Raw genomic sequence first — 26,044 nt, 5'->3', positions numbered from 1 at the left:
TAGAGCTTAGGGAGGGGGTAAAACTAAACTGAAAGGTATAGTTGAGCTTAGGGCAAAAACATTAAGCAAGTTGATTCATTTCTTCAACAAATATTTGTGCCAGGAGAAGTCTAAATGTCAGGGAGTCAGCTAATAACAGGACAAAGTCCTGATACTTAGGGAGTTTCTGTTCTTGAGAGGGAAATAATAAAGAAAATTATTTCAGGTATTGATAAGCATGACAGAGTGGAGCATGGAAGGGCCGAAGCACCACCCCGGTGGGGCCACCTTCTAGGTGGGGAGGTAACAAGCATATGCGTGTTTTGTTGAGTAGCAATAGCGCTAACACGAAGAATTAAGGAGGGCAAGAGGCCTGAGGTCTGAGCAGGTGATTTCTGAGCAGAGACCTGACTAATGAGAGGGGACGTCATCCATGGAAGGGTGCTGAGTCAGAGGGAACAGCCCATGCAAAGTGATGAAGGGACTCTAGGGGGTGAAGTTTTTGATGTTTTAGAGTGGCTTTTATGCACAGGGAAGACTATCTGAAATGATCTTTGGTGTTTGTTCCCTTGCAAGAATTAAACTTATAAATTATAGTGATTCTCAAATCACTGTACCTTGTTAAACATCCCAGTATGTACTGGTTTAGCCCTGTCTTTCACTCAAATGCCTGTAGCCCCCATGCCATGAGAACTTAAACTCATCAATCAAAAATCAACTACTAAACATTTTAATTGGAATCATAAGTCTGATTCTTCCAGAACGGGTCTCCCATAACACACACATAATGGCCACCACATATTACCACATATTACCTTTCCTATCTACTGTGTTGACTTGGATATCTGTCTTGCTTGAATATCTTCTGCCAGGCCCTTTGGGTGTCTGTCACCACTTTGGTAGGATAAGAAATATTATTCATGATTAGTGTGGTTACTTTATTTCCTGGAGGAGACTAACTTTCGGCAGGAAGGAAGAAAGAACCCAGGCAAAGTTTTAATGGTGTTTTTTCCATTTACATTCCTACCAATCATTCATTTAGTTTTACCCCTTGGTTATAACATCAATAAAAGAACAAAAGACACGGGGAGGGTGATTTGTGTAAACCTTAGGCATCCAGTTCAGACTATTACATATAGATCAATATTAATGATTTATTTGACAACGGCATGCAGGACACTGCTCTGTCAGGGCCTAGGAAGTGACACTGCTCTGTCAGGGCCCAGGAAATGACTCACTGGTGTTTAAGAGCCACTTAAACCATCATGGGATGTTCATGGGCTTTGCCTCTGCCTCTCTACTCCCACAGCTGGCCTCAGTTGGCAGTCAATGATGACACTCCTGAAACGTCCAACTGGCAACTCCCCTGAAGGCAACAGTAATACCAGGCCTGGTCCACACTAAAACAACAGGTGCTGAACTACAGCTCAGCAGCTTCCCAGCAGCTGATCCACTGGCCACCTGCAGCTAAGGATGCTGCTTAGTAGTCCTGTAATCCCCTCATCCCAGCCCTGCCTCCCTCTCCCTTCCCTCCCACATTCCTCCACTGTTCAATCTCACCTCCAGTCATACTGACTCATAGACATGCCAATATGTGCATACTACTTGACAGGTCTAGCCAGTACATATGTTTATTTAAATTTATAGTTCTGTGTTTCCCATATTTAAAAAAATCTTTAAAGCTCTGGAACAAAAGCAATGATCTAGTGACTGAACCTTGACTAGTGTCCCCCAGTGTGTGGGGGGGATATTGACAGCTCTGTTATCTTGGGCCACCTCAGGCGTGCAGGGCTTCAGCATCTCCACTGCTGAATGCCAACGGGACCCCCAAACCATTAGGACAATCCCAGACAGGGCAACTGTGGATTAGCTTCTTAGATCGAAATCCTGCTAAGTGTGCACACAGTAGTAGAGCATTTAACAGCAGGTGAGATTCATCTTTGCTTATAGGTTTAATTTATTAGATTTATTGGATAAAAACAAATGAAGTGCATGGGAAGATTTGCGTATTATCAGACAATTGCGGTTCTTAAGAAGAAATTGTTTATATTGTTACATACAGTTTAAAGTGTTTAATTAAATTTCTAAATGGGACCAAACATTAATTAAAGAAGCCATTAAAAGTAATCTTTTGACAATCTGCTTTAGTTAGGGAGACATATTGAAGTCTTTATAGGTGAAATGAAGTTTGCTTTAAGATACCACAACAGGAAAAATATGAAAATATGAGGAGACTTGATGAAATTAAATGGTCAAAATATTAGTTATTGTTGAAGCTAAGTATGTTTACAATTCCCAAATAAAAACGTAAAGAAGGTGTTTGTTAAAGTTTTCTCCAAGGAACTTTGAAGTTCACGGAATCCTGCATTCTTTTCATAGTCTTTCAAGTCTGGTAAGGGACACACACCTCTTACAGATATCTATCTAATTGGCTCCTGGCTATTTTTCATGGTTTTGTGTGATTCTATGGTCACAGTTCTAAGGTCTTTCTCATTACAGGATTCATAACTCTATCCTTTAAACCACACCACCTCTAAGAAGTTATCATTTGTAATTGGTTATCTTTTTCATAAATGTACTTTTCTAGCCGTATTGTAGAACCTTTGAAGGCAGGATTTAAAAAAATAAAAATTCTTAGCCCCTCCAGCCCAAGCATAACCACACAGAGGCTGTAGGTTACAGGTGAATGTTTATGGTGTTTGCTTTATATCTATCTCTGTTTATCTATATGTACGTATTTTCTTATGTGTTATTTTTCCTTCATGTTAAATATATTCTTGATGATGTTGTGCATATTGCCTTAGGCATAATGTTATGTTTAAGGATTTCGGCTCAGAAATTTGACTCCCTGTGTGATTTTGTGTGAATTACTTAACCTTTCTAATCCTAAGTTTGCTCATTTGTAAAATGGGTCAATGATAGTACTGACCTCACAGGGTTGCAGCGAGGATCAATTAATATGTGGGAGAAAAGAAAATAAGTGCTCTATTGTAAATATTAGCTATTATTTTTAGCCAAAAAGTGATCTGTAACACTCCTCTTAAAAATAATTCACTCTCCCTCATTCCAAATTTAGAGCTTTCATTTTAAAGTATGTTGTAAACCTAATATCACATGAAAATATTTTATTCTGGAATTTTGAAATAGCTTTTTTGTCCTGGTGTTTGTGTTTGGATTTTTAGTTCACGATCATTTCACTCATCTTCTCATATCCACGTATTAGTTGCCGTCTCCTAGACTGTTTTGAGGCATGTAAGAAAGATAGGACTGCAAATAAGTGCCTCCACATTCTGTCTGTAATTTAGACTCGCACGGCATGGAATTGAAGCTCAGGCAAATCATTTCTCTTGTAACGTCGTTGATTTATTTTTGGAAATCTCAGATTCAAGTGCTAATGACAGTTTTTCAAACTAATAATTCAGAAAGACAAGTTTTTATATATAAATCCCAGAAAGATGTAAAATGTTGTAATATGATTATAATTGTGTAGAAAATACCTGTGCATAACAATTTCTGTTACAAATTATCTCCAAAGGATTAATAGTTCTGTTACTCAAATAACAGAAATAAGGGCAACTTTTTTCTGTCAACATTTTACGTCTTGTATTTTCCAAAGTTTCTTTCATAACCATCGTGTTTCCCTGAAAATAAGACCTAGCCGGACCATCAGCTCTAATGCGTCTTTTGGAACAAAAATTAAAATAAGACCCAGTATTATATTATATTATATTATACCCGGTATTATATTATATTGTATTATATTATAATTATTATATTTATTATATTAGGTAAGACCTGGTCTTATATTATATCATATTATCTTATATTATGTAAGACCCAGTCTTACATTATATTAAAATAAGACCGGGTCTTATGTTAATTTTTGCTCCAAAAGACGCGTTAGAGCTGATGGTCCAGCTAGGTCTTATTTTTGGGGAAACACAGCATTTCCCACTTTATAATGAAAAACATACTGGCATGTTGTTTTTTCAAACTCGTCTCTCTGGAGGGCTTTGTTTTCAAAGTTAATAAAAATTTGGAATTTACATAAGCTTTTTGGCTACACAGGTATTCCGATATCTTTAAGTCCTTATTTCCTCATCACAGGTGTGTGGTTATCTAACTACCCAACAAAACTACCACTGGAGTCTTGCTTCACAGAGAATTTACTGGGTGGGAGTTGTGATTCCAGTAAGAATTAATATTAACATATTAATGTGCTTAACATTATATGTGTCTCAACTTCTTTCTGTTTAAAATGAGGGGATAGGATAGGGTATGAAATGAACACAGAAAGTTTTGTGTAGCTCTAAAATATTCTCAATTAAAAATTTTTAGTACCGAGAAGTTTTCCTAGTGCTTTTTTAAAGTAGGTATTGGGGTAACCCAGGGAAGTGGCAGCCATCTTTGTTAGGTCTAGCAGAGAGCTGTCCATTCTGTTTTGACTTAAGTCAGAAGGAAGCTAGCAGCAGGAACAGTGGTCTTCAGTCTCAGCTTCTGAAAGTTCTGGCTAGAATTGCAAAATAAAATGCAGAGCTAATGCTGAAAAACAGTCTTTTTTTTGCAAAAAAAGATTTTTGCACTGTAGATGTTTTTTGAACTGTTATTCTAAACAATCGCTATGGTTGTGTTGAGTTGCAAAACCAACTTAGATCAAGGATTGCGTGGGAGATACGAGCTCAGGGCTGCTGCCTTTGGTGGGTACCAGTTGACTCCATCAGTTCATGGGATGTTTCATGGTAGTTTTGGAATAACATATTTTATAAAATGTCTTTATTGTTTTATTCAGGTTATACTGGAGAGCTTTGCCAATCCAAGATTGATTATTGTATCCTAGACCCATGCAGAAATGGAGCAACATGCATTTCTAATCTCAGTGGATTCACGTGCCAGTGTCCAGAAGGTAAGTATTATTACCACAGGAATACATTTTGTTTTCCAGTTTAAATCATAAACTAATTTGGTAAGTTTTATACTTTAAGTACTGAAAGACACTATACAAGAGAACTTTCTATTTTGTTCCATTTATAAAACAAAGGATCAAATAGTTTTCTTTCTTTTTTAATAATAGTTCTGTGCTAGAATGGCTTAAAAATTATGTTTGAATATTAGACAATCTAGGAATTTTTGTGATTTTTATTTATACATTGAAAATGAATAACTACAACACAATGGAATTTCTTTCTAATGGTGAATTTCACTTGTTGAGATTCCTATTTTGTTAAATTATTTGGTTTTTGATACCAGTTCACATACAAAAAATTTCAGCATAAAGTTCACCTGCTTTTGTTTTTAAATCAGCTTTATAACATCTCAGGAACTTCAAGTCACCTGGAAAGTCACATCATTAGAGCCACTTTTATGTGTAAAAATAGTTTTATGTTAGAGTGGTTTCACCTGAAGGAGCCGGTGGGCAGTCACAGCTATCGTGCTTGTGTTCAAGGACTGATTTTGGACTTGGAGAGGTTTCGTTCCCATTTCTGCTTTGATGGATGTTATGGGAGGAGTAACTTAAAACCTTTGATGTTGTAAGAATAACATGATATTAGAGTTTTGTTCTTCCTTAAAGCCAGCGTGTAAGGTCCTTGTCCACAGAAGTGCCATTGACAACTACATAGAATAGAGTGGCATCCTCTGCAGAGGTTAAATGTAGAGTTTGAATGTGGAAGGAAACATCCCTGTACACAAATTCACCCTAAGCTGCTCCTGGCTGCAAGGCCGGAGGAGGGCAGTCGCACCCCATGGTTGTTGATAAAAGGCCATTGATGCCCAGGTAACCCAGGGTTGCCAGGAGCAGCGCCTGCTATGGGCAGTGCCTCATACTCTTTAATATTTTGGAGACCTGAACGTCAGCTAACGGAGTGAATCCTGTCTCTGGGTCCTGCTCACCTGGGTAGTGGTGGGGGCGGAATGGCTGAGGCCATCCTAGTTACCGTCCTCTCTAGCTGTGTGTGCTTGCAATGAATATGGTTACCATGACGATGGAATTAAACACGCTGGATGAACCCCACTCCTCACCCTCCACTTGAGTCTCTTAAACAGATGGAAAACTTGAGAGCATTGGAAGGGTGGATGACTGCACAAGCAGTACCAATCGTCACTTGCCTATAGCATTTCTCAGATTTTCACAGCTTTGCCACACCTGGGTTAGACATTACCATCTAATTCGGCTGTACGTACACACAGCAGTGGGCTTCAGGGTCATAGGGTAATTGACTGCTGGCAAATCGTCAATTCCCTTCCCCACCCAATTCTTCTTTCCCTTTTCTAGTAAATGTGGGAGGTGATGATACTGCTACCTTCACAGGACCGTTGTGGGATCAGATGGAATTTCTGTGGAAGCACTTGGAAAACTCCAGAGTGCTTTAGTAGTATTGCTTTGATAGTAGCTACTTCCTCAATAATTATTAACTGCTTTATCATTATGGTTTTCCTAATAATTATTACTATTAAACCATTGATAAATTTTAATGACAATTTAAAATTTTCATTCTGGAGCAGTATAGATTGGAGAGAGACAAGAGTGGGAATGAGGAGAAAAGTTTGGGGACTGTCGTAGCAGTCTGGGAAATAAATGTTGACTGCTAGGAGGAGAAGGTAGCATCTGAGAAGGAGGGAAGCTGAGGGGTTTGAGAGAACTTGGGAGGTAAAATGGAGGGGGTTGGGAGGTAGATGGGATATGGAGTGTGAGGCAGAGTGAGGTGGCAAGTTGGTGGCTTCTGTCACTTTGTCATTGGTTGTGTCATTCATGGAGAGAAAGCAATGTGGAGGAGATGTATTTTATTCTGGACACGTTGAGTCTGAGGAGTCCTTGTGACATTCAAGTGGAGATGTCAGCTGGGCAGTTGCTATATGAGGCTTGAAGTGGGAGGAAAAATCTGCGCTAAGTTTTAACAGAGACTTAGTTTATAGCTTGTAATTCACACCCGAGCATCTAAGGCATTGTGTAGGGACCTTCTCCTTTACCGAACGGCTTCTCAGCTCTTCCACGCTGTCTAGATAAAGCCTAGAGAAAACATGGTGATTCTAGAATTGAAAGGGTGAAGACCAATTTCCCAGCAGTCTTCGTATGAAGATGTTCATTCACAGGTTCACCTTCATTGAAACTGACCAGGGAAAGGGGGCTTTTGTTACCACTCTGAGGGGTTCATGGCAATGTTTGGAAACCTCTTAGCAGGAGCACATCACTGGTGACCCGTCTTTTTAAAGCGGCCCCTTCCACTGGCCTGTTCATAATATGGTGGTTGTAGAAACTATTTATAGAGCACTTTGCACTTTAAAAAGAGCCCGTGTCGCCAGGACCCTTCTCCTGGCAGCCACACTGTGAAAACACATCTAAAAAGTGTCTCAAGTTCACAGAGTGTTTTGGAGTTCTCAGCCAGCACTCGACCCTTCTGTAATTTCTTTTTCCCCCCTAGTGATGAACATTTCGGCATGTTTGCTTTATATGTGTGTACTTACATATATAATTTCTTTTTTGGGGGAAAGTAATTTGAAAGTAAGTTATAGACATCATAATACTTCATCCCCAAATAAGTCAGTTTGTGTTTTCTGAGAATAAGGGCGTGCTCTTTATTGGCTACAATACCATTATCACACCTAAGAAAATTATGAATTATTTCCTAGTATTATTTACCAGATGCCCCCTTTTTATTTACTCCTTTGTTTGTGTTGATGCTGTCTGCCTTGCTTCGCTGTGTTATCCTTTGAGGACAGGAAATGTATTCATCTTTTCTCTCTCACCTGCTCCCAGTGCCCTATCCATGGAGCACATACCTCCATATTTTATACTAGTAGGAGCTTAGTAAATATCTTTTAAATAAATTAATTTTAAAAGTCAACACTTACGTATCATTCACCGTATCTGCTCATCCACTTGATCCTCACAAAATCCCATGAAGCAGATACTGTCAATATTTCCATTTAACACACTGGGAAACTGAGGCACATGAGAATTAAATAACTTGCCTGAGATCATATAGCTAGATATTTAAACGCAGGCCACTCTTGGCATTTTTAACCATTGTCTGATCCCACCTCTGAATATATTCTTCAAAATAAATTCTATTATGTTTATATTTAAAGATTATATTTGTAAGCATAGTAATGAGTAAAATAAATGCAAAGCTTGTTGGGTTCTCAAACTTTTACATGTACCTGATAAAAATTTTTAAGCCTGGAAAAAGTTAGAAAAAATTTTTTTTCCCGTAAGTACAGTGAAATCCTTTCACAATTCTTCCCAGTCCAGAAAGCTCTTAAAATTGGGTTTTCCCTCTGGATAGTGCTTTTGACACTGCACATTCATTTCCTTGCTTTTTTCCATCCTTTTTATGTTCATCCTGTTTCCTTCAAGGATTCTTTTCCATCTGACCTGGGTCAAGTCCTTAGAGGTTGAATTCCTTCCTGAGTACCTGTCTCTTTAACTCTTTTTTCTTCTTCTTTTTTAACCTCTTTAAAAGTTCAAAGTCGAGCAGGCCTGAGAGACAGAGGGTGCAGTAATTATCATTTACTCTCTCCTTCAGGAAGCTGTCCATTCCTCTACACTTACGTCTTTATCCTTCATCACTGACTTCTGTCTTTTCTTTGAATTTCTACTTAACTTTCTCTACGTCCATATTTGAAAAGTGTAGTTGTGGCTTCTGGTTATAGTGGAGGTGATAAGAAACAAAAGTAAAAGTATCATGAGTGTTTTCTTATATTGACCTAACTGAATGATAACAACAAAAGTATTTTGTTCGATTGCCTCGGTATTTACTCTTTATATTGCTACTGTCTTTGTGCTCGGTTCAGAACTTTGAGATACTTAAAATTTTAAACTAAAAGCATTTTAATTCTGAAGATGTCTGATTATATGTACTCACCATCATTGCCTGTTCTATGTCAGTATGTATATATAGATACATGGATATATTTAAACACCTGTAGAAGTAAAATCTGGGTATTACTGTCTAGCCATCATCTTTGCTTTGGCATCTCAACTTTTATCTTTCCCACCCTGGGAATTTGAAGTCTAATAGCACGTAAATTAATAAGAAGTAAAAATAAATCAATAGAGATTAAAATATTCAGCAATAAAGCACATTTGTCAGTTCTGTGCTTGTGACCATTTACACCACACAGGGCACATCTCATGTCATCTGACCACCTTCCTGAAATCTACCTGCCATATAAGGCATATGCCCATCGGAGACAGACGTGAGAATATGAGGCTTCGTGCTACATTTCTCCAGTGTATTTTAAAAACATTAATGTCAAGACCTTTTCCAGTGCTACATCTTCTGATAGGATTATAGATACATAGAATTCATACTAACTGCTCTTGGACTACAATTTTGAAGGCAAGTATTGCAAGCAGGTAGGGGACTCATTTCTTTCAGTCCTGTCACTGTTGGAATGCCATGTTGGATTTTACTGTCAGACTTGGCAGATCTTCTAACTTGGAAATTCCATTGTCGAGTGTGGAGAGTTGGTGTCTTTCTCTGGCTTGGAGGTCAGTAGACCTGATTCTGGTTCTGATGACACGGTAGGAGAGTGGCATTGTGACAAATGTGGGGTTTTAGGGCTACACTGCTTGGGTTTTGAAGTCTGGATCCATCCACAGCTCTTTGCTTCTCCAAGGCTCATTTTTCTTATTTAGCAAACAGGGATGATACGATACACCCTTTTTAAATTGGCAAATCATTAAGTGCTGAATAAATGTTAGCTATGATGATGCTGATGAAGAAGAATTAGTCCTATCACCTTGGGTGAGACATGCAATTTTTATCTCTTTCAGCCATTGTTTCCTTGTGAAATGATGAGGGTTGACCATTGCTTTTAAAGGGCCCTTGTCATAAAAGTCTTTGATTCAAATATATCCGCTTAAGAGCCCCTTGCTGAGTCAATAAATCCATTTTGTTTATTTAAGTGATGTTTATAGAGAAAAGTTTCAACACCTCTGTGCGACTCTAAGGAAGGCCTGGGTTTAAAACTCAGTGTCGGGCCAAAGGCTCTGCAGGTTAAATCCCATTGCAACATGCTGCAAAGGTTTATCCAAACTATTTTTGTTTTTCTACAGTTTATAGTCTTGCGTAATCTAGCCATATAAATCCTTTTGTTCAACTCAAGTGTCAGTGGTAATGCTTTTCATCTTAAAGGGATTTACAGGCAATAGTCACGCATGTCATAAAAATTATCTCTGAGATTCATGTGTGTTGTTCAGAAACTGGGCATGTTACCCAAGAAGGATTTAGGAGTTATACAGTCCTAGGATTTGATTGTTTTCCTCCAGTATCCTGATTCTGGTGAAAGCCCTCTCAGGACTATGTAAAACAGCATATATTTATATAAGAAACGTGTAACATGTCCTCATAAAATTACCAGGCCTGAATAGAATACTGTTCTTATTCTTTTAAAATTTGCCGTTATCCCTAAATCACCACTTCATGTGGGACTTGTAGCAGCCGAGATCCTTGGCGTTCCAAGTGCCGTATGGTTTCACCTTTTGGAAACAAAGTAGGGTATTAAGGCTTATTAAGTGTGAGTAACATTTTCTCTGTGTTTGGCACAAGCCGATGAATTTCTGATTTACAGCGGAGTCCATATTTCCTTTTGGTTCTTTTCTCTTTTTTTTATTTTCATGTAGCCAAGTTTCTCTGAAATTGTTTAAATAACAATCCTGCAAGGAATTTTGTTTGCCTGCATCTCCCATTAGCAGGGGGAGCAGGTGCACTCGCTTACAGGGACCGAGTGGGTCCTAACCCTCAGGAGGTCTCGTCCCTTTGGGAAGCAGTCTGATGCCCAGGTTAGTGCTGGCAGATGGCAGTCAGAAGTTACAGCTTAATGACTGAATGAAGACAAACTAATGATGTCTTGGTGCTTTTCTTTCTTAAAAAGAGGTAGGATGTAACCAATGGGTAAACATAAATTCTGACTTCTTAAAGTATGTGCCCAAATCTGCACATGAAAATTCTTTAGAGCATCCTTAAAACTTTTGCGCTTTAAAAATTCATGTACATGTCTAACACTTCAACGGTTGTTTCTCTCATAGTAATCACAGCAGTGTCAGCAGTAACTTCAGTGATCAAAGCTGCCTCTTGTCGAGTACCTACCACGAGTTAAGCACTGTACGTGGCCTGTGAATTTACTATTCAGCCTAACCTAGCAGTTACCAGGTGGGGGTCAGGGAGATTGCTGCTTGAGCTGGAATCGGTGTTTGATCATTTACTACCCGGTGACCGTGGGCAAGTCAACTTAAATTCTCTGTAGACTGAGGATTAGTACCAGCCTGTGAAGTTGGTACAAGGATTAACTGAGAATACAGTGGGTAGAACAGTGCCTGGCATGGAGTAAGTAAGGGATTAATAGCAATGGCACTCCTTAACCCCCACAGCAGCTGTACAAGGTAGACCCTGAGGCCCAGGATATATGCACAGGTGTGTCTGATTCTGGAGTCTGTGTTCTCCCTGCTGTACTGGTATCTCCTCTGGTCTGGTTCTACCTTGTGTAACAGCTATAGTGTTGGGTGCATGTCTGCTCTTCCTCATGGGCTCTCGGCTTGTTGAGGGCAGTAATGCTAAACATTTTTGTAGTCCTTAGCGCACTTTGTGCTTAAGCACCTATGAGCCATTTGTTCAGTGCACGAATGAGCAAATATGCAAACTATAGCAATACTGTCGTTTCATGCGGGAGGAAACTGTAGCCAAGATGGGTGAACCAGTGTTCAGTAATGTAACCAGGTGACTCTCATTGGTTAGACTCGTTGTGAACTTAGTAATGCCAGTGGTGAGGGGAGCTCAGATCTCATCCGGTTGCTTTCAGTGTCCCATTCATGCGTGGTATAGAGGTGACCCAGAGACGTGAGCAGAGATCAGACACAGAATTTGGGGGTCCTCTTCTCCAGGTCTCTTCTTTCCCAGGACCCTCCTTCATGCCTCATGGTGTGTCTATCCCAGTCTCCTTCCCAGGGTTGCTTGGGACGGAAAGAGCAGGTTTAATACTAGCATCTTGGCCTCCCCATCGTCACAGCTGAGGCTGCTGAAGGGTGGAGCTCCCCAAACACGAAACTCACCCCATGCTGGCTGCTGCCTCCATGTTTTGACTCTCCTCCCAAATCTGCCTGCTTTTGTTCACTTTCCAGAGACTTGAGGTTGTTGTTTTTTTTTCGGTTTGTTTTTGGTCTGGAATTTTCAAATGTTATTTGTGGAACGATCTGTTGGTTAAAAGCTTATTTTTCTATACCAGTAGCAGAGTGTCCACACAATTGTTCTAAAAGCAACACAGATCATTTATAAGAGAAATACACATATCCTAGAAGTAAATATAATTTTTAGTTTTCCCTGTAGCAGAATTTATCTCCTTATACATACCCCTCTTTAGACCACAACAATTGGAGGCAGCGAGAGTGAAAATTTGTGTCTGATTTGGACCAAAATACCATGAGGTACAGGCCTGGGTCCCAGTCTTTGCTCTTCAGATCTAGGCTCTGACTCCTGTAAGCATCTTAAAGTAGGACTCACAGAGAGACCCAGGGCTGGAGAAACTGAACAGACATAAATCTGTGAAAGTAAAAGAATGCTTGCTAATTACTTTGGCATATTTAGTTTTGGTTAAATAACTCTTTCTTTGACTTGGTTTTTCCAACCAATTTCTCATCTCATGACCTAATATCATATCTATAAAAGGCTGCTGAAGATAGATACTTACGGCTGCTCCTTACTTAATACAGCTCACTGCCCTTCTTTTCAATTGCCCCAATTATATTTGATAGCGATTGCAATTTATACGAAGAATTTGTCATTTTTAGAGTCCCTTCCTCACTTTCCACTAAGAGCCTGCACTTAGCAGCTCTCTGGTCACTGTGAAGCAGGACATCACATGCAGTCATTGTCCACTATCACTGCACTTGACCGTGACCCTCTTTTCAGTTACAGCCTCGGGCTTGAAATAACATTCTGAGAATATAGTACATATTCAGTCGCTAGCATACATTTTCAGAGGGTGCCAAAAAAATGTATACACATTTTAAGAAAGGAAAAAACTCTTATTAAAATTATGTTGATGGTAACCACTTTGAGCACCTCTTGTCAAACGTGACTTGTATTCATCTTTTGTTATCGGTTTATATTGAGCATTACAATTTTAATACAGTTTTTTCCTTTCTTAAAATATGTATACAGTTTTTGGCACCCTCGGTATATATTTATCATTTCCCCCTAGTCATCAAAGAAATCTATGCTCAGATGAGCTCAAAGGAAAAAAATACCCATAATTCCGCCTCCAAGAGAGAGCACCTTAAGTGTTAGGTGAACCTCTTTTTAAATGCACTTTTTACAAAACCAAAATTAGGCATTCTCTTTTGTAATGAGCTTCTCAAACTGAGCAATGTGTTCCAATTATTCTCCTGTATTGTTAATTATTTTTCTAAAGACTTGTTATTAATAGCTGTATGCTATTCCATCATATGAATGAGGCATGATGACTTAATAAAAGACTGAATCATTCACATACCGTCACCTGCCTGTGGCGGTTACTGTGCTTGTCACAAGGGATCTAGGAGTGAACAGGCAGATGTGGCTGTGGCCTCATGGGTCTTAAGGAATAGTGGGCATGAGAGACGCCACGATCAGGGATATGGCAGGGCTCTGCTGGGGCGATCGGGTCATTGAGAAGGGGTACCCCCTCACCCACACTGCGGGCTGGAAGGAAAGTCAGCAAGCGTTCCTAGGGAAGTGATGCTTGAACTGAGACTGGAAGGAGAAGCAGCCCCAAGATGAGTAAGTTATGACCCTGCGCAGGCAGAGAGCAGTCACCGGGGAAGGGAGAGTCAATAGCATGTGTGAAGGCAAGAGAGAGAAGAAGTTAACAGAGCCGTTATGCAGACTGTGATGGAGGGAACAGACAGGCTAGAGATAGAAGAAGGAGCCAACTCCCATAGGCCTTCAACAATGAACAGTTGGAGCAGGGGAAGGGCAGAACTTTAGCGTTTGGGAGAAATTACTGTGGCTAATGGGGGAAGAATGGATTGGAGGAGGACACGAGCCAGCGAAACTGTTAGGACTCAGTACTTTGGTTGAGCTCTACTGGGGGAATGAATCCAGGGGGTGACGATGGAGCTAGAGAAGTGGACAGATTGGCTGTAAGAGGAGGAGAAGGTCCACGGAGGACAAGCCATCCTTCAGAAAGTTTCAGGCAACCTCATGTCTGGGGGTGAGCAACTCTGAGAGGGGAGGTGAGAAGTTGCATTTGGGACATGAATTTAATGAATCCATAGAATATTCAGAGGAGACGTTGAATAGACAATGGAATAAATGAACCTGAAGCGTGGGAGAGAGAACTAGGCTGGAGAGGTGGATTTGAGAGACTCCCACATACAGATCCTAATTTTAGCCGTGGGCATGTGTGAGGCCAACCCAGGAAAAAACATAGTGTGGGAAAGAAGAGCAGCCAGGACAAAAGGAGGGATGACACGTTTTAAGGATTGCTGAGGAAATGGTTTCTGTAAAGGGGGCATCTAGGTTTGTCTGTTTTCATTCTTTTTCTTTTTCCACTTTTTTTTTTTTTAAATCATGCTGCAGAGAACATTTTGTAATTATATTTTTTATGCATTTGTTCATCTACTTCCTCAGGACAGACTCCTAGAACTAGAACTACTGGTTTAAAGGACTTGCAAGTTGTATGTAACTTTTGTAATTCTGGAAATCTTGGGGTACATTTGCAGAGGTAAGACCCAGCTGAAGAAACCCCAAGCAATTAGGAAAAAACCCAACATCTCATCTTCTACTTGAAGTCTTTGAGAATTTCAAAAGGGTGCAAATTATATCTAGTTGATGGACACACTTGTGAAAGGCTCTTTCTTTTGGTCCTATCCCTTTCCTCAGAGTTTCTATTTTTCCCCCCTTACTCTTATCCACGTATTTATTTTCTAATTTATTTATTTATTTTGTATCAGGAGGCTTGACTAGGCTAATGTGGCCGCATTTTGTTTTTCATTCAAGATGACTTTTATGGCATCATCTCTGTATCCATTAAAAATCTTGATTTTTAAGAAACAGACAACCCAACTCAAATAGGTTAACAAGAAAAAAAGGGGGGAGGGAGTGTACTGGCTCCTGTAACAAATACACAGGATGAACTCAGGCTTGGCTTGATCTAGGGGCTCAAATGTCACCCAGCAGCCTTCTCTCCGCCTTCCTGTGTTGGCTCCATTTTCAGGATGGCTGGGACAGAGTTTTTCTTCTCCCAACAAATCAAAAGCCATGGGGCTGACTTGGATCGCTTGGAACTGAGACATTTGTCCACCACTGAACCTCTCATTGTGGCCATTGTATGGAATGCTTTAACTAGCGAGGCCTCAGACACAAGGTCAGCCTTGGAGCTGACAGATGGCGTCGAGTCCATCCAAAGTATAAGGTCTGAGTAAAGAGGCATGTTGGTTTCCGGAGGAAAATCAGTTGTACGTAGTTGTCAAAAGAAAGGACAATAGAATTTAGGGGCCCAAAATAGTAAATGAATAGTGTAGCAGTGGAGTGCAATTATACTGGGCACAAAGATATTGTGTTGGTTGGAGACTAAAGACAGTTATGAAATTTTAATAATAGTTTATGCATTTTCTTCCTGCGGACCAAATAAAAGAAACCCTGTGGCTATCAGTTGAGAAAAAACCAAAACACCAAACAAACCAAAACTGTGTAAAGAAAAGGTGTATTCTCCTTAGAAATGCCTGATGGCAGGCCACACACAAGGCCAATTAAGTTAGCATCTCGAGGTGGGAACCAGGCATTCAATTTTTTAAAGCTTTCCAGGTGGTTCCAGCATGCAGCCAGGGCTGAGAACCACTGTGCTTGAAGAACACAGCGCTCTCTCAGGGATCGATTCCATAGAGCTGACCAAGAAATCTTCTGTGAAGTAGTTATTGCCAATAGAAGCTTTGACCTCCACAAGAAAGGGGCAAATGGCCCTGTTCCCTGGGAGGTCTCAATATGTATATGGAAGTGGAAACTGCATTGTGCTAGGTGTTTCCACACATCAGCATATTTAAAATCCATGAAAATGAGGTTGTTGTTGTTTTGAATGCAGTTGAAGAAACTGAGGCATAGAATTCCAGTCATTGGGGAGGGACAGATCTGTGTTGAATTTCACTTCTGTCAATTATCATTTGTCAAGTTACTTAACCGTTTCATGATGATGCCCAAGATAGTGCCCGTCTCAGGGAATTGTAGGCTCATATATCTCAGGTACTCAGTACTTATGTCACCCTTCCATTTCCCATTTCTTAGTTCATATTTTCTCCAGACTCAGAATTTTCACAATGAGTTGAAACATTCAGATCTTTCTTATATGTATAAGGCAATCCTCCAACGATCTTACAGGGCACATTTTTGTTGTTGTTTGTGTCAGAGGGACCAGTTATGGGGTTTGCCCGAGAGTTCCAGCCTCTTGGACTCCCAGGTCCCAGTCGTGTCTGGACTCCTACGGTAGCTTTCTGACATCCTTTCTGAGTCACTCTTGTCCCCTGCGGTCTGTTTCCCACCCAGGAGCTAAAGTGATCCTTATAAAATGTAGACCCCTATGTTTTCATTCCCTGACTCTCAAACCTCGGGTGATTTCCCACCCGAGTGTGGTCCAGGGCCAACGTATCCCTGGTTACCTCTGCAGCCTCACCCCTTCCTATCCTCTGCTTCTCCCTCCTTCCAGCCACTGGCCTCTTTTCTTCACTGGTCTTCAAACATAAGACAGACCTGGGAATTGTCCGCCAGGGGGCGCCACTCACTTTAGAACACAGTGCTGTGTACTTGGGGCATTTGGACCTGATGGTCCCTTTGCTGGAAACCTTCTTCCTCCAGACTTGACTGTGGCTCTCCCCCTCCTGTCATGACTATTTAAGACAGTCTCCATTATTCTCTGCCTTTTACCTGCTTCAGTAGCATGCAGCACTAGTTGATGATATCTGTTTACTTACCTTTCTATTGTCTGTTTTCCTCACTAAAATCCTCACTAAGGTCTTGAAGCAGTCCCCAGTACATGGTTAGTCTCTATTACTATAGGTTAGATAAATGAATGCCCAAAGGCAAACACAGAACTTTCTGACTAAACCTCTAAATTTCCATTGTTAAGAACCCATTATTTTTGCTCAGATAATTCATCTACTTTAAATAAGTTTTATCTCTTCTGATTTTTATCTATTTAGTCTAAACTGGGGAAAAGTTGATTTAATATTCCTCCGACTATTTCCTAGTTATTTTTCATGTTCCTGTCTTAGATCTAAATTCGTCTTTTTGTTCTGCTAAAGAAAAAGCCCTTCAGGTGGTTTTTACTGTCTCAAATGGATTTTCTTAAAAAATTAAAAGTCACATTTGAAATGTAATTGTCTTGGGTCTTTTACATCTGATAATTTTGTAATTGCATTTGCTAGATATTCCCCCTTCTCCTCTTTATCTTGCATAACTGTCTGCTTTCTTAGAAACAGAACAAATGTGGTCCCAATTAAGTTTTCCATAAACATCGGCCAAAACCTCTCCTCTGATCCTAATGTCATTTCTCTTCCTTGTCTGTCCAACGAAAGCTCGGGCTTCTTTGAGACCCAGTGCAAACCCCAGCCGTCCCAGGAGGTTTTTCTGGCCTGCACCACCCCACTAACAACCCTTCCTTCGTTTGAATCATTGCCGCCCTTAGCCTGTGCCACACACACACTGATCCCAGGCTGACAGCCTGGGCCAGGCCCTCCGACCTCACACCATGCTGGAATCATTCCAGAAGTGTTCGCAGAAAGCCAAAATGGCCTCAGGTTGTTCCCTTGTCATTGCAGATACGTCCTTCTGGTCTCTTCTGTTAAAGAATAAGCTCTTTGAGAATCAAGATTCTGCCTTCTCTTTGCTTTCCTTTGCTGCTCATCAAGGCACTTAGATGAACTACATTTTCTACCGTTGTCCTGATTCAGTGATTATTCATTTATATATCTGGAATCAAAACAGCTGGTGACTAATATTCCTTCCTCTTCATATTCCCTCATCGTAACTCCTAAAACCTCTTACATATTTATCAATCTACTTTTACTAACTATCCTATTGCGTAACAAATCTGTTAGAATATGTCCCCTGCCACTCATATCTGTTCACTTATTCCACAAATATTTATGGAGTGGCCACTCAGCTGGGTGCCGAGGCGCTAGGGTGAGAGGAACCCACATGGCTCCTCCTCCAGGAAGCCTACCATCTTGTTGGGGGTCAGGGGGAGACAGTTATAGACAGGTAAAGCACAACTATGCCATTACAGATTGAGGAAAGTGCTATGAAGGTGGTAAGCAGGGTACTGTGATACAGAATAAGCAAGGGATATACCGCTAGAATGGGGTGGTCAGGGAAGGCCTGTCTGTCTAACATTGAAGCAGAGAACTGAGACATAAGAAGCAGCCCACTGCATGAGCAGGTAGGAGCAGGAACTTCCCAGCAGGGAATGGCTTGTCGTTTCTGGGAACTGATTGGAGGCCAGTGGGGCCAGTTCCTAGAGAAAGACAGGTCAGAGTGACCAGCTAAGTCCAAGGCTCCGGGACTTGTGGCCCATGGAAGGGAGGTCAACTTTTATTCCACAAGTGAGTAGAAGTGATGATAATATTTGTATTTTAAGAAAACTGTTCTCATTGCTGTTTGGGAAATTGGTTGTAGAGATAAAGTAGAATAGGGACTCTCATCAGAGGAAACTATTGTAATAAGGGGAGAAGTAATTGTGGCTTTGACTGGAATGGTGGCAGAGGAGATGAAACAAAATGTTCGAGTTCACAAAGTGTTCTTGGAGATAGAACCTGTTTGGAGATAGAATCCACTGATTGGTTAGAGGGGGTGGGGGGGGGGGTTAAGGGAGAGGAAGCAATCAGGTATGATTTCCAAGTTTCTGACTTGAAACATTTTACAAGACAATGAAATCACGAGCTAAGTTTTAAGTGTCCACACACATCATTTCCTCTACATAAACAGTCTGCACAGTCAGCAAAGATGCCAGTATAACTGTACTCCACATTTAACCCTTATTGATCTTGAAGAATCTTATGGCATCTTGATAGCATTCTGGATAGAGTGAGTTCATTGTCTAGCAATTTAAAATCTTCCAGAAATGTTTCCTTTGGGTCTTAAATATCTGATTTCCATAACGTATATATCTCAAGGGTGTTGATTTCACTTTTATTTACAGAATAAATGTTCAGCAGGTATAGTCATATAAATATTGGTTCAAATACAAACTTTGAATCAGCAGTCAACTAAGTAAGTTATAGTTCTTTGCATATCAGCCCCTCATTCCTTAGTAGATTTCTTTTGTAGTTCTGTTTTATTTTCCATTTTAACCCTTTAATCTTTCACCCTTTTCTAAACTTCCCCTTATTGCAATGAGGTTTTTTGTTTTTCTGTTTGTTTTTTTCCCCCCTTAAATCTCTTGACTGCTGGCATTATTTCCATGTGTTTGAGTTTCTCTCTGGAGCTACTGTGTTTTCTTTCCAGTATTTGTATGACTTGCAATATATTCCAAACAAGAAATATCACTACCTTAATTATTCTCTCTGCATCTTTTGGTTAACATTACCAAACAGTTTTTTTTTTTTTTTTCTTTTTCAAATTTTCTACTGTTCTTGTGGGATTATAAATTCAAATACATTTGCTCATTAGCTTCCAGTAAAAACTACATATTATTTCTCCAGTGTGGTCATTAATCTTTTAGTCACTTCAGAAGCACTGTTGTTATTATTTTTATTATTTATGTTACAGTATCCCACAAAGCAGTATTCCAGTTGTTCTCCTATATTGAGCCATTCATGATTTAGGGTTTGAATGTGTCCAAGGTTGTGGTTGAACCCAAGAACGTTAAACTTTGTTTTTCAATCCTTTTGCCTTTGCTGCCATAATTAATTTGTTTGCATCTTTGCAAGAGGCATTTTGAAAAACATTTACCTTGAGATCATTATTGATAGATTGACCAGTCAAATGAACTTTCTAGACTGTTGCCCATAACCAATCCAAAAGCAACAAATATTTCTTCTCCTCAGACTGTGCACCTCTCCCGGAACTAGCCCCACTTCACCGTTTTTTGCCCCCCTTTTCTATAGCCAATGTAAATTCTTTCAAAATAACTGACATTATCCTGAACTCACAAAGGGCCCCGTCACTTCCAGGATGTTGGACCTGTCTATCTTCCCCATCACGCCCTGCTGCTGGTGGTTTAGACTGTATGGCCCAGGACCTGGTCCTTTTTCTGGCTAGCATATGGCTCAATAAACCCTTTCTTTCACAAAAACTTCTGGCCTTAAGGTTATTTTTTTTAACATGAGGTATACTAATGTTCTCTGAAAATATAAAATATCATTTGCATTCCCATCTTGTTCTTATATTTTTCTTGAATTGATAAGAAAAGGGAAATTTTAATAATAAAATGAAGGATTTCTGATTCAACAATAGTGAACCTTTTTTATATTCAAGTCAGCAAACATTTATTAATCACCTCTTTAGTTAAATTTTCTTTAGTATGTAATCAATAACTCTTTAAAGTCTTTTTCATAAGCAAAGCACAACAAAAGTCTGTCTCTGACCTATATTCCCATTTAGATACAATCCTGTAGCTCCTATTGTATTGTGTCAGTTAGCTTTTGCTGCATAACAAACAACCCCAAAACTTAGTAGTTAAAATAACCACCATTTATTTAGTTTGTGATCCTTGTGGGTTGGCAGTTTGGGCTGGATTCAGCTGGCCACCGGGCAGACTGATTGGTGGGTGGCTGGCTGGCCAGGATGGCCTCAGCTGGGCTAGCTGACTTTGCTTCATGTGGTCTCTCACCTTCTACAGGCTAGCCTGGGCTTGTTTGCTTGGCTTCAAGGCAGGATTCAGTGACATTTTTTTTGACTACCTCCTTTTTGACAGTCTCTCTTTCATCATTTTCGGTGATAGCTTTCTCTCCTGGTTTCCCTTCTACCTTTCCTAAAACGTACTCATTCGTTTATCTCTCCATCCATTCATCTGTCTACCTGTCCATCTGTCTCTCACCAGATGCCTTCCAGTTTCCAGGCTCTGTGTCAAGCAACAGGGGTAAAAAGACAAATAAGCTATGTTCCCTGATCTCGAGGAAACCAGAGACCAGTTACAGAGGAGCCCAACAGTGTGTGGCAGGTGCTACAAGAGAAATCCACAGGGAGCTGCAGACCAGAGACGAGGGGTCTCTCAGTGAGACATGCTCTCTGCTGCCTCTTTGTCCTTCTGCTCCTAAATGTTATAGTTGTCTAGAGTTGCAGCCTTGAAATTTCTTCTCCCTCTGTTCATTTACCTCAAGTGTTAGCATCTATACCTATGAACTCAATTCCCTTGCATATGACTCCCAGTCATTGTTCTCTAGTTCATATCTCTGTCCTGAGCCCTAGAGCTATATAGTCAGCTGACTGTGGAACCACAAAAGCACCTCAGTTGAAAATGCACTAAACTGAACTCATAATCTTCCCCTGGGAATCTCCTCCAGTATTTTCCATTGCAATTGGCAACAACACCATCCACATTGTACCCCAAATCTGGAAACCTGGGAATCACAAAGCTGTTTCTCATTGAGCATTTGCCAGTCACTGTGCCAAATGCTTGCCATGGACTTTCACATTTAAGCTTTATAAAATCCATATGTGTGGGCATTACTATCCCCATTTAATGAATGCAGAAAGCGATCGGGGAGAGGAAGTACTTTCTTAAGGTCCCACAGTTTAGTGGGCAGAGACATTCAAAACCAATTCCCTTTGGATCCAAAGCCTGCGCTTTACATTATGTCATAATAAGAAGCCACATATTCAGGGCCAACAGATATATTTTATTTTCCAGAGAAATGATTTATCAACATTTTAAAATAGGAAGGGTTCAAACAAGAATCAGGATTTCAGATGTTTCTTGAAAATTGAGAAGATCTGGTAACTGGCCCCACATTCCAAATGGCGGCAGTTGGCTGCAGGTGAGTGGCAGCCACACCCTTTGGCAGGAGCACAGTGCCACAGTCGCTGCCACTCCCTGTTGTCTTATAACTGGGCCACTTCCCTCATCAGCATTACCTGCCTGACTCCTGCTGGCATTTGAGTTTTTGACTCCTGTTGCATTGTGTCCTTTTCATTCTTCCACCGTGCAATTGGTCCCTGACTGACAGTGTTGCTTGTAAAATCGTTGACCAATCTGTCTCACATTCTTTATCCCTGCTGCTACACATTGGTCCCCTTAACTTCTCAGTTACTCTAGTGAAGACCTGGTTTCTTGCTTCCAGTCTCACCCTCCTTTAATTCATTTCCCACATTGCTTACAATTAGGCATATTAGAAAGATGACAAGTAGGTGATATCCAGCAGCCTCAGAATGAAATGTGAGCTCCTTTAGTGTGGCACATAAGATCTTTCATGATCTGGCCTCTGTCCAGTACCCTCGTTTATGTTCACTGTGCACACTCCTCTTGGTTTTATTGGAATATCGGCTCTGCCCAAAGTCATGACCCTGCACATCTTGCATTTTTATCCATCTTCCTTTCTACTTGGAATACTATATGTGGATTATTAATATTTGTCACTGAGTATATTAACATGAATCTAGAGTGATTGCCTGGCTAACATTTGGTTTTCCTTTTATTTTGGTTTCATTGGGAACTCTTCTATTTTGTCTTTCACTAAGATTCAAACAATAGAACATAAGTGCTGGTTATGTTTACACATCATGACATCTTAATTGATCCCTTATTCACGTCTATTCAGTGTAGTAGATACTTCTATGCAGTAAGAGCTTGGGTTTTGTGTCCCAGATACTAGCTAGGTAGACTTGAACAGGCTACTTCATATTTCTGTGTCTCCATTTTCTCATCTGTAATGTAAGGCCACTAATAGTCCTTACATCATACAATTACACAATTACAGTGAGTTTAAAGGAAATAATGCAAATCAAGGCCTGGAACCATCTGGAGCACATCAGTTCCCAGTGGATGTCAGCTGTTTCTGTTACTATTACCATTTTTGTTTCATTCATTCATTCATTCATTCATTCAGCATTGGACTGGGAGCTGTTTTAGGAATTGTGGTATATATCTTTTTAGAATTCACAACAACTTTTTGAAGAAAATAATTTCAGCCTTGTTTTTGGGGTGAGGCAGTAGATTAGAGAGGTCAGGACTTTCCTGGGTTGCTGAGTTTGTCATATGGTAATAATGGTATGTTTAAGTATCTCCTTTTCAATCAGAGTGAAATGGAATACATCTCAAGAAGGATAGAATTATATTCCACTCCAGGCTGTGAAGGGACTTTTTGGAAAATTTAAGTGTTATTAAAACAGATTGTGTGGTACATTTTCAGTATGATTTCTAAAATTTAAAAACTACCAGAAACTTTATAAAATGTTGAATAGCATTGGATTTTTAAAATTTTTCTATTTCTGTACAGAAAAATACCAAGTTGATTATGCCAATTTATGAATGATGCTTCAGGTAGATAAGTCTGGGAACTATTTTTGTTTGCTTTCTATCCTCACTCTGTCCTTAACAATAGCAACAAAAACTGCCAGTATTTCTAGGAGTTCTGTGTGAAGATGGGTAAATACAAACTTAAATGTAATAAGAACAATGAAATAGGTCATCAGAATTAAAACTGTAGTTGCGTAAAATTATTTAACTTTTATTTCTAAAGTTTGAATAATCTTCATTTAATTTTCAACCTGCTCTGCAAATATTAAAATAAGAATAGATTTTACCCAAAGCATTGTTAACCACCTACATGGACTCACAGAGCCACATATGTAGGTATATATTATTTTTTAAATTGGGAAGTACTGAAACACACACATAAAACAAAATAAAAATTACCTATGCAATAAACACATTTAAAATTTAAAAATTTTAAACCTTTATTGAGGTATAATTTACAAATCATAAATTTCATTCATTTTTAAAAGTACAGTTCAATGCATTTTAGTAAAGCTACAGAATTGTGCAACCATCACATTACATCAACCCCAAAAGACTCGTCATGGCCATTTGAAGTCAATCCTTCTTCCCACTCCAGTCCCAGGCTACCACTAATTAACTTTCTATATCTATAGATTTGCTTTTTCTGGGCATTTCTTGTAAACGTACTTACACAATATGTGTTGTTTTGTAGCTGGCTTCTTTCACTTAGCATCGTGTTTTGAAGTTCCTTTATGTCGTGGCATGTGTCAGAATTTGGTTCATTTTCATTGCCAAATAGTATCCTATTGTATGGATAATACCACAGTTGGTTATTATAATAACCAGCTTAAAACAGTATAGGAGTATGTTCAGGAAACTGCCAACAGTGGCTGCTTCTAGAGATGGACAAAGGAATGGCGGACAAAGGAATAAGGGTGGGAGAAAGATTTTTTATTGCTTACTATTTTATAGGGGCTGAATTTCTTAAATTCAGGATTATATCTATATTGAAGCAAAGTAAGGCATATCTAAACCCTGCAATATGCATAAAATAAGAAGTGAAAGCCTTTCACTGACCCCAGTCCTACCTTCCTGAAGGTAATCACCATTAATTTATTTTTGACATCTTTCTATCCTGTACTCACACACACACACGTACACATTTATGCCTATAAATAGAGTTATGTCCCTGTATGTACATCTCATCATATTTTATATTAAGAAAAACGGAAGCACAGGACTTAATGTTTTAATCCCCTGCTTACCAAAACTGAGAAAACCTTACCTACCTAGTTGGGTTGTCTGTATTTGGAACCTACTAATGAATTAGCTGCCTAATCAATTCACAACGAAGAAAAAAAACTGCGGACCCAGTTTAATACTGATATGTGTAAACACGGTTTAATGTTCTTACCTCTCCCCCTCTGTCTGTGTTTCCTGGCAGGATACTTCGGACCTGCTTGTGAAGAAAAGGTGGACCCCTGTGCCTCATCGCCGTGCCAGAACAATGGCACCTGCTATGCGGACGGCGTGCGCTTCAGCTGCAGTTGCAGCGCCGGCTTCACGGGGCCCACCTGTGCCCAGCTGGTGGACTTCTGCGCCCTGAGCCCCTGCGCTCATGGCAGCTGCCGCAGCGTGGGTACCAGCTACAAATGCCTCTGTGAGCCAGGTTGGTACCCACCTCTACCGCATATCCTTTCATCCCCAGGCGCACAGACGTCTCACTCTTCTGTGTCTGAGCCCGTGTTGGCCCGCAAAATGTGTTTACTTGTACACGTAAGTGACTTCTCGTTGATGACACACTTTCTCCTTAGACTTTCTCTTGGCAGGGTTTTGAAAATGCCCTTTCCCCTTTTCATGAGCAATTCACAGTCGTTGTAGAAAAATAAGAAAATACAAGTAAGCAAAATGAAGAAAATTGAAAAACAGGCCTACTCTTATAACAGCTTAATTATTTTTTAACAGTTTGCTAAAGGCCATTCCACAGCTTTGACTATATTGCATATCTGTGAATACTGTGTTCTTAGGTTAATGGAATGTGTTTTTCCATTTTGATGCACAAAGCAGAATGCAATCCATTCAGAATTTTATCATCTATTAAAATTACTCTTATTCCGCACACAGTGTTATAGGACCTGTGACTCCCTGTATAAATGTTCAAAAGCTCTGTCAATTGACAATGATTTTCCAAATTGCTTCTGCATTTCACTGATATGTGTGTGTGTGTGTGTGTGTGTGTGTTGATACTCAGAAGTCAGAGTGGTTACTAGTCAAAGTTTGTATCTGTACAACTTCCTGGTGTGGTCTGGAAAGCCTGCCTGTGGGCAGCTCTTTCTTTCCTCTTGTTCCCACTCTGTCCACGGAACCGTCTTGCATGAGCTCGCTCTTTAGAATGCTCCCCACACGTGTCACTGACCCATCAGCCAGTTCCCTGGTTTTGCTTGACTTCTGGTTCCGCTCAGGCAGTGCCCGGCTCGTCGGTGCCTGCTCGCCAGAGCCCTGTGCCACGTGCAGACTCCTCCTTCTGGGGCTGAATCAGTCTTCCTTGCCCTGAGTTCCAGCAGTCAGCCAGTGTCACTTGCCTGGTTTTTAAAGCATTATGGGAATTACCCTTGTATGTCTCTCTCTCCCCTTTGGGGAGAGCTGTGGTGGAGATGGGACT

The 26,044-nt window shown here is 40.1% G+C and overlaps 1 protein-coding gene across 1 annotated transcript in view; it reads left to right on the top strand.

Moving 5' to 3' along the window:
- Positions 1-26,044, top strand: part of DNER (delta/notch like EGF repeat containing) — a 274,382-nt gene that overhangs the window by 188,176 nt on the left and 60,162 nt on the right. Inside the window, exons 7-8 of the mRNA XM_019737353.3 lie at positions 4,769-4,882; positions 24,827-25,051. Of these exons, the coding sequence (XP_019592912.2) occupies positions 4,769-4,882; positions 24,827-25,051 (339 nt within the window). The remainder of the gene's footprint in view (positions 1-4,768; positions 4,883-24,826; positions 25,052-26,044) is intronic.

This window comes from Rhinolophus sinicus, chromosome 17, assembly GCF_057876585.1.
Source record: "Rhinolophus sinicus isolate RSI-liver-muscle chromosome 17, RSI-T2T, whole genome shotgun sequence".
Classification (NCBI taxonomy): Eukaryota; Metazoa; Chordata; class Mammalia; order Chiroptera; family Rhinolophidae; genus Rhinolophus; species Rhinolophus sinicus.
This window is presented reverse-complemented; position numbering and strand designations above follow the sequence as displayed.